General features: G+C 68.0%; 1 protein-coding gene and 1 non-coding gene across 2 annotated transcripts; one reads left to right on the forward strand and one right to left on the reverse strand.

The window, feature by feature from the left end:
- Positions 1-1,261: 1,261 nt before the first annotated feature.
- Positions 1,262-8,126, reverse strand: SMARCC2 (SWI/SNF related, matrix associated, actin dependent regulator of chromatin subfamily c member 2; the record flags this gene model as incomplete). Its single annotated transcript, XM_056322583.1, is given in 21 exon segments — positions 1,262-1,699; positions 1,771-1,893; positions 2,136-2,228; positions 2,365-2,518; positions 2,603-2,716; positions 3,256-3,327; positions 3,425-3,548; positions 3,834-3,878; positions 3,963-4,022; positions 4,129-4,253; positions 4,349-4,464; positions 4,571-4,633; positions 4,635-4,703; positions 4,792-4,867; positions 5,004-5,073; positions 5,233-5,302; positions 5,403-5,495; positions 5,583-5,664; positions 5,991-6,076; positions 7,697-7,816; positions 7,966-8,126. Coding segments are annotated over 21 exon segments (2,304 nt in total), but the record flags the coding sequence as incomplete, so codon positions are not given.
- Positions 8,127-8,544: 418 nt separating this feature from the next.
- TRNAS-CGA (transfer RNA serine (anticodon CGA)) lies at positions 8,545-8,626 on the forward strand. Its single transcript has one exon. It is a non-coding gene; the product is annotated as a tRNA-Ser (tRNA).
- The last annotated feature ends 61 nt before the right edge of the window (positions 8,627-8,687 follow it).

The following is an 8,687-nucleotide window of genomic DNA, read 5'->3' on the forward strand; positions in this document are numbered from 1 at the left end:
TATAGGACCCCCTATAGCACTCAGCCCACCTCCCCACAGCACTCATACTGGCTCCCTGTAGGACCCCCTATAGCACTCAGCCCACCTCCCCATGGGACTTGGACTGTTTCCCTATAGACTCAGCCCACCTCCCCAGAGGACTCATACCGTCTCCCTATAGGACTTCCCCCTATAGCAGTTATCCCACCTCCCCATAGGACTTGTATGGACTCCCTCCAGGACCCCTTATAGCACTCAACCCACTTTCCTATAGCACTTGGACTGTTTCCCTATAGACTCAGCTCACCTCCCCATAGGACTCATACCGTCTCCCTGTAGGACTTCCCTATAGCACTTATCCCACCTCCCCATAGCACTTGGACTGTCTCCCTATAGAAACCCCTATAGCACTTATCCCACCTCCCCATAGGGACTCGTACGGTCTCCCTACAGGACCCCCTATAGCACTCAGCCCACCTCCCCATGGGAACTTGGACTGTCTCCCTATAGGACCCCCCTATAGCACTCAGCCCACCTCCCCATGGGACTTATGGACTCCCTATAGGACCCCCTATAGCACTCATCCCACCTCCCCATGGGACTTATGGACTCCCTATAGAACCCCCTATAGCACTCAGCCCACCTCCCCATGGGACTTATGGACTCCCTATAGAACCCCCTATAGCACTTATCCCACTTCACCATGGGACTTATGGACTCCCTATAGGACCCCCCTATAGCACTCATCCCACCTCCCCATAGGGACTTGTATGTTCTCCCTATAGAACCTCCTATAGCACTCAGCCCACCTCCCCATGGGACTTATGGATTCCCTATAGGACCCCCTATAGCACTTATCCCACCTCCCCATAGGGACTCGTATGTTCTCCCTATAGGACCCCCTATAGGGACTCAGCCCACCTCCCCATGGGACTTATGGATTCCCTATAGGACCCCCTATAGCACTTATCCCACCTCCCCATAGCACTTGGACTGTCTCCCTATAGGACCCCCCCATAGCACTCGTCCCACCTCCCCATGGGACTTATGGACTCCCTATAGAACCCCCTATAGCACTCGTCCCACCTCCCCATGGGACTTGGACTGTCCCCATCCATCTCCCCATAAGACTCGCGCTGTCTCCCTATAGAATCCCTATAGGGCTCATCCTGTCTCCCTGTGGGACTCACCCCACGCCCCTATAGGATACACCCTGCAGCGACAGGACTCACCCCTCCCCACAGACCCTGTCCCCCAGGACCCAGCCCCCCCCCCCCCCCCCCAGCCCCCGCCACGCCGCCGGGGCCACGTTACCCAGAGCCGACTTGGCGGCGGCGGAGGCGACGCGGGGGTCGACGACGGAGGCCAGGAAGGCGACGGTGCTCATGACGGGGTTGCCGGACTGGCTGAAGGGGATGGGCTGGTAGGCCAGCGGCCCCAGCGACGCCTCCGAGTCCTCCAGGTAGGGGTCCTCGATGGGCAGCCGCAGGAAGTGCAGGATGCACTCATCCTGCGTCCGGCTGCCCACAGTGCTCCGACACCTTGTTCCAGTCGTCCTTGTACATCTCCAGGCCTGCGGGACGGAGCGGGGGGCGTCGGTGGGATCCGGCGGTCCCGTCCCCCCCATTCCCCATGGACCACCAACCCCCTCCTCACCTCCAGCAGCAGCAGCGTCCTCCTGCTCCGTCCACTCCCGCGTGGCGCTGGCGGCAGCTTTGCTCTGTGGGGGGGAGAGAGGGGTGAGCGGCGGGGGGCGGGGGGTGGGGGGACGGGGACCGGGGGGTGCCCCACCTTGGAGGGGACATTCTTCTTGGTGTACATGTCGGTGCGGAGGCCGAAGTTCTGCATGTCGGCCGGCTTCTCCTTGCTCTTGTCGGGGAAGTTCAGCATCTGCTGCGAGGCCGAGGTCTGCTGCTGGGGGAGGAGAGGGGGCGCTGGGGACACGGCGCAGGGGACAGGCCGTGGCGACGCCGGTGTGTGTCCCCCCCCCGCCCCCCACCCCCTACCCCAGAGAAGCCTTCGTGCCCCATCTCGTCACGGTGTCCCCCCCGCGTCCCTGCTCCCCGGGGCAGGGCGGCATGCGGGGCGCGAGGGGGAGGAGGGAAGGAGCCTTCCTCGGCCAGCGGCGGGGCGACGGACCCCAAGGAGCCGCCTACCAGCTCCGGCTTCCCCTTCACCGTCTCGGTGACGAGGTCTTCGATCTCTTTGCTCTTGCGGCCCGTCTTGGCGTCGCCGTCGCTCTGCCGGCCCTGAGGCAACGGATCGAAGCTGTGCGATCCCCCCCCACCCCCCCACCCCAACCCCGCCACCCGGCCCCCGCGGGGACCGGGGGAAGGCAGCGGGGGGACGCGGCTGGGCGAGGAGCGGCCGCCCCCGCGCACCCACCTGGGGGGTCTTGGGCTGCAGCGGCACCAGCCCCGAGGGCGTATCGGCCAGCACATGGAAGTGGGAGGTCGGCGGGGGGCCCATGGGGGTGGGCCGGCTCTCGGCATCCACCTGGTAGTTGATGAGGCCCCACTGCTCCAGGAACGCGTGGACCCTGCGGAGAGCCAGGGCTCAGACCCTGCGGGTCCCCCGGGTGCCAAAACGACCCCCCACCCAGCCCAGCCAGCACCGGACCCACCGCATGATGGCACAGACGTCGCCGGCCAGGTTGCGGCGGCACGCCGTGGAGGTCAGGTACTCCTGCGGGTTCAGCCGGTACGTGTCGATCATGAAGTTGCGGTAAGCCAAGTATCTGCGGGAGAGCGGCAAGGCGTCAGTGCCGGCCACTGCGCCACCGGCACCGGCAGGTAGCACCGGCCACGGCACCACCAGCACCAGGAGGTAGCACCGGCCACAGCGTCACCGGGACTGGGAGGTACCACTGGCCACGGCACCACCAGCACCGGGAGGCAGCGCTGGCCACAGCGTCACCGGCACCGGGAGGCAGCGCTGACCTCGGCACCATCGGCACCGGGAGGTACCACCAGCCACGGTGTCACCAGCACCAGGAGGCAGCAACCAACCTTGGCACCATCGGCACCGGGAGGTACCACCAGCCACGGTGTCACCAGCACCGGGAGGCAGCACCGGCCACAGCACCACCGGCACCGGGAGGCAGCAACCGACCTTGGCACCATCAGCACCGGGAGGTACCACCAGCCACGGTGTCACCAGCACCGGGAGGCAGCACCGGCCACGGCACCACCGGCACCGGGAAGCAGTGCTGGCCACAGCGTCACCGGCACTGGGAGGGCTGGGGAAGTTCTGGGTGGAGAGGGGGTTCAGCCTCACATTTCGGGGGTCTTGGATTTATTCTTGCCGTTGAAGAACTCGGGCAGGGCTCGGCGCTCGATGGCGTGGACGCTGCGGGATAAGATGCTCGGGAAGGGCCCGGCACGGCGCCGCCGCACCGTCTGCCCAGCACCCCGCGGCACCGTTGCCCTCCTGGGCTGCGCCGTACCTGTTGTAGTCGAACCAGGCGGCGTAGCTGGGGATGATGATGTGGTGGGTCTGCTCCGTCACGTTGTCCTCGTGCAGGTCGGGGTTCTTGGCCTGCTCCCCCTTGCTCCCGGTGCCGTTCTCCTCTCATCCTACCAGAGACCAGCGCCGCATGGGCAAGGGGGTCCTGAGCCCCGCTTTTGTACCCTTCCTCATCCTCACCGAGAGCAGGATGAGGCCAGCGGCCCAGGGCAAAGCCACCTGCAGTCCCAGGGCGAGGGGGAAGGGCAGAAAGGGGCATTTTTGTGCCCAGGTGAGGGACAAGAGGGATAAAGCGGCGACCACCCAGCGACGGCGACCCCCGCTGCCGGGGTGGGAACATTTCCCTGGAGGAGTGGGGGGCTGCGGGGGGGGGGGGGGCACGGCCCCACACCTCACCTTGCCGGCTGTCTCCATGCTCTCATCTTCCTGCTCATCTGGAAGAGAGGAGCGCAGGGGCGGTTTTGGGCACCGCCAGCCCCGCGGTGCCAGGGGACCTCGGCCCCAGCGCTTGGACTCACCCAGGTCCGTCATGGTGCCGCCCTTGACAGGCGCAGACTCCGAGTCCTTCTTGGTGTTGACTGCAGCGGAGGGAAACGGCGCTGAGCACCCTGAGGATGGGCCCCCAGCCCATGCTCGTGGCAGGGGGGACCCCGTGGGGTGGCTGGTGGCCCCCCCGACCCTGACCTGTCTTGGGCAGGGTGACCTCCTCCACGTTGGGGACGGGTGAGGGCTCGTCCATGTCCTTGGTCAGGTCCTCCTGCTCCTCCTCGCGGTGCCCCCGCTTGGATTTGTTGTAGGGGGTGGAGGGTCTGCAAAAGGAGAGACCCCCCCCGTGCCCCAGTCACCACCGGACCCTGCCCCGGTGCTGGATCTGACCCTGCCGCCCCCCCCAGCCCAGGCTCACCCCTTCTTCGCGTTCTTCTTCTTGGCCTCTGGGGTGGGCGAGGGGGAGGGCGAGCGCTTTCGCTTCTTGTAGTTGCCCCCCTTTTTGTCCCGCCGGTCCGAGTCAGGGCTGTTCACCTGAGGGGGGGGTGGGGGGGGGGGGCGCTGGGTCAAACCCAGCGGATGGCCAAGCCAAGACCCCCCCCACCGTCCCGCCACTGTGGTTTTGCCACCCCGCTCTGACCTCATCCGTCAGCGTCTTGGCCGAGATCTTCTTCCTGCGGGCGACGGGGCTCTTCTCGTCCGTACACCTCGTAGTCCTCCTCGTTCATCCACTCGTTGAAGGTGTCTGTGTCCAGGATCCACTTGGCGTGGACCTGCCCGGCAGGGGTGCGGGCACATCAGGCAGCTGCCGGGCAGGGGAGGGGGCTGCAGCCGCCATCCCAGCCTGGGGACCCCCGTTACCTTCCGGGGCTTTTCCGGCGTCGGGGCGTCCTCCACAGAGGCCTCAATCTCGCTGGCGGGGATCCAGGTGTCGTAGCTGTGGGTGCAGAGGAATGGGGTGAGCGTGGCACGCACGGCGGTGTGGGCATCCCACGGGCATGGGGAGGTGGTGGTGGGGGGGTGCTCCATCAGGCTTCAGCCGCACCCCCCAGCCCCTGCCCAGGACCCCTCACCTGTCGGGGTAGTAGCCCCAGTGCAGCAGGACCTGCTTGTCGCGCTTCATGACTGGCCGGACCCACTCCTCTGTGGGAGACACGGAGCGGACTGGTGCTGAGCATGGACCCACCGGCCCACCGAGAGCCGCCCGTGACACCGAGGGCAGCTCGGGCCCCCCCCTCCCACCCCCCACCCCCCCAGCATTTCACCATGAGCTCACAGCAAGGGGCTCCCCCTCGCACCCACCTTCCTCCAGGTTCCCAGGGACGGGACAGACAATGTGGGACGCGTTGCTCTTGTCCTCGGTCACCGTGCCCTGCGAGGAGAGTAGGGGAGCAGGTCCAGGGCTCAGGGCTGGGAGGAGGCGTTGGATGGGCCCCCCCCCCGTGCCCCCCCCCCCCAGAGCTGCCACCGACCTGGTGCCTCTTGACGATGTCCTTCAGCTTGCTCAGCAGCTTGGGCTCGATCTCCTGGTGCAGGAAGATGTTGGGCCGGGCCAGGCAGTTGTTCTGGGGAAGGAGAGCAGAGCGGTGAGTGGGTAGGGGACTTGGGGGTCCCGGGGTGGGGGTGGGGGGAGCAGGGGCAGCGTTTCTTACCTGCACCAGGGATTTCTCGATGGTCATGAACATCTCCACGTTGCGGTCCATCCGCGAGGGATTCTGGAAATCGAAACGCCGCCTTATTGGAAGAAAAGAGCGACTCTCATGAAAGCCACAGCTCAGGTCTCCTCGACAGCATCCAAAGCCTGGGGGGGTGGGGGGGACACGCGCCTGAACCCCACCAGGGGTCCACAGGGGCAGGGGGACACGCCCCAGCACTTGCTTGCTATGGAGGTGGGAGCCCTACAACCAGCCCACCCCCGTGCAGCCCCTGGCCAAGGACACCCCAGGGCATTCCCACGGAGGGGACCCCCCCCCGCACCCCTGGCCCGGGGACCCCCACCCTGTCCCCTGCTGCTCCCAGGACCCCCAGCCCCCACGGGACGGGCGCAGGCGGGCGCTCACCATCCTTGGTCGCTCTTGAATTTATAGGCTGCTGCCAGGATGTGGCACAGGGCTCCTCCCGCCTTGAAATCCAAGAAGCATTTTATCTGTAACGGGAAGAAAGGGGTGGGGGAAGGGGGGGCACAAGGGGGGGGCTGTGACCCTGGTGCGGCAGGGAGCTGGGCAGGGTGCCATCCCCATGTCTGGGTGCCCTCCCCACGTCTGGGTGCCATCCCCTTGTTGGGGTGCCCCCTCCCCTTGTCAGGGTGCCCCCTCCGCATGTCAGGGTGCCCCCTCCCCATGTCGGGATGCCACCCCCACGTCTGGGTGCTATCCCTACATCGAGGTGCCATCCCCACATCAGGGTGCTGTCCCCTCCTCGGGGTGCCATCCCCACGTCGGGGTGCCATCCCCTCATCGGGCCCTGTCCCCGGGTGGGGATACAGTCCCTGCAGTGCTGGGGCACCGTCCCCAGTTGGGGACCCCGTCCCTGTGTTGGGACACTGTCCTGTGGTCCCAGGGGTGGTGTCCCCAGGACCGTAAGGCATTGTCCCCAAGTCCTTGGGACGCTGTCTGTGGTCGGGGCCCTGTCCCAGTGTCAGGGTGCTGTCCCTACGGGGACACTGTCCCCTGGCTGCTGGGGCACAGACCCTGCCCGGGGGACAGTTCCCAGCAGGACAAGTGCCCAAGTGTCACCGGGCCCTGTCCCCCAGGACACTGGGGGCCCTGTTCCCAGTCACCGGGCGCTGTCCCTGGGTGACAGGAATGCTGTATGGGGTCACCGGCATCTTGTCCCCAGGTCTTTGGGGTGCTGGCCCTGCTCAGGGCTCAGTCCCCGGGTCATCGGGGTGCTGTCCCCCCATCTTTGGGTGCTGTCTTTGCTCAGGGCCTTGTCCCCACCAATTTGGGGCCTTTTCCCTGGGTCTGTGGGGCACTCCCCCTGCTCAGCCCTGTCCCCAGGTCTTAGGGGCGCATCTCCGTGTCACCGGGGCCCCGTTCCTGGGTCAGCGGGGTGCTGTCCCCCCATCTTTGGGTGCTGTCCCTGCCTGAGGCCTCATGCCTGGGTCATCGGGGTGCTGTCCCCAGGTCTCTGGGGCCCATCTCCGGGTCACTGGGGCCTTGTCCCCAGGTCATCAGGTGCTGTCCCTGCTCGGGGCCTCGTGCCTGGGTCATTAAGGTGCTGTCCCCAGGTCTTTGGGTGCATCTCTGGGTCACCGGGGCCCCGTCCCCTGGGTCACCAGGGTGCTGTCCCCACATTTTTGGGGCACTGTCCCTGCTCAGGTCTTGGTCCCCGTGTCCTGCTGGGCTGCAGCCCCCACTGGGGCGCAGCCCCCAGCCCCCCATGTCCCTGTCTGTGCCGCCGCTGCCTGCGCCCCCTGTGCCCAGTGCCCCATTCCCAGTGCCCGGTGCCCAGTGCCCGGTGCCTGATGCTCAGTACCCAGTGCCCAGTGTCCAGTGCTTGGTACCCAGTGACCGATGCTCAGTGCCCAGTGCCGGTGCCCAGTGCCGGCGCCCAGTGCCCAGTGCTGGTGCCCAGTGCCCAGTGCCTGTGCCCAGTGTCCAGTGCTGGTGCCCAGGGCCCAGGGCCGGCACCCAGTGCCCAGTGCCGGTGCCCAGTGCCGGTGCCCGGTGCCCAGTGCTGGTATCTAATGCCCAGTGCCCAGTGCCGGTACCCAGTGCCCGGTGCCCAGTGCCGGTGCCCGGTGCCCGGTGCGGCGGGGGCTCACCGGCAGCTTGGTGAGGGGCGCGTTGCTGACGTGCTTGCCGAACACCTCCTCCTGGAACTGCAGCAGCTGCACCACCAGGCTCGACAGCGACTTGTTGGTGGGGGGCTCGGCCTGGATGTACTGCGGGGGCGGGGGTCAGCGCCGCCGCCGGGGCCGGGCCCGCGGGGGGGCGGGGGCGGCGATGGCGGCGGGGCCGTGACAGGCCGGGCCCGGTGGGGGGGGGGGGGGAGGGCCAGCACCGGCGCCCCCCGCCCGCCGCGGCGGCCTACCTTCTTGTAGTTCTTGCCGAGCCAGAGGCGGACGTTGTCGAACTGGCTGACGGTGTCCGAGGCCTCGTAGTACTTGACGTTGGGGCCGCCGTCCTTCTTCCGCACCGCCATCTTCGAGCGGGCCGGGCCGCCTCCCGCCGCCTCCCGCCGCGCCGCGCCGCGCCCGCTCTACCGCCCCCTGCCGGCCCCCGCGCCGCGCTGCGCCTCTACCGCCCCCTGCCGGCCCCGCGCCGCCCTGCGCCTCTACCGCCCCCTGCCGGCCCCGCCCCGCTCTACCGCCCCCTGCCGGCCCCGCCCCGCTCTACCGCCCCCTGCCGCCCCCGGGACGCGCCACGTTCTCCCGCCCGCGATGTGCACCAGCGCTACCCGCTCGGTACCGGCGCGGCCGGGCCGCAGCGCCCCCTGCCGATTCCGCCCCGGCACTGCGCGATGCCCCGCCCCGCGGGGCAGGGGGCCCGGCGAGGGGCCCCCGGGGCGGCGGTGGGGGGTCCCGCTGTGAGGTCACCGGGCCAGAGTGGGCGGGCGGGCGGCGGCGGCGGGGCCCGGTCTAGGCGGAGCGCGGCGCAGGGTGGCGCGGGAGTCACGGTGGCCGAGTGGTTAAGGCGTTGGACTCGAAATCCAATGGGGTTTCCCCGCACAGGTTCGAATCCTGTCCGTGACGCTGACTCTGCTTTTGCTGGGGGGCTCACGGGGTCGCCGCCAACAGGGCCGCGGGGGGAGCA

The sequence above is a fragment of the Falco biarmicus genome, chromosome 19 (genome assembly GCF_023638135.1).
Source record: "Falco biarmicus isolate bFalBia1 chromosome 19, bFalBia1.pri, whole genome shotgun sequence".
NCBI lineage: Eukaryota > Metazoa > Chordata > Aves > Falconiformes > Falconidae > Falco > Falco biarmicus.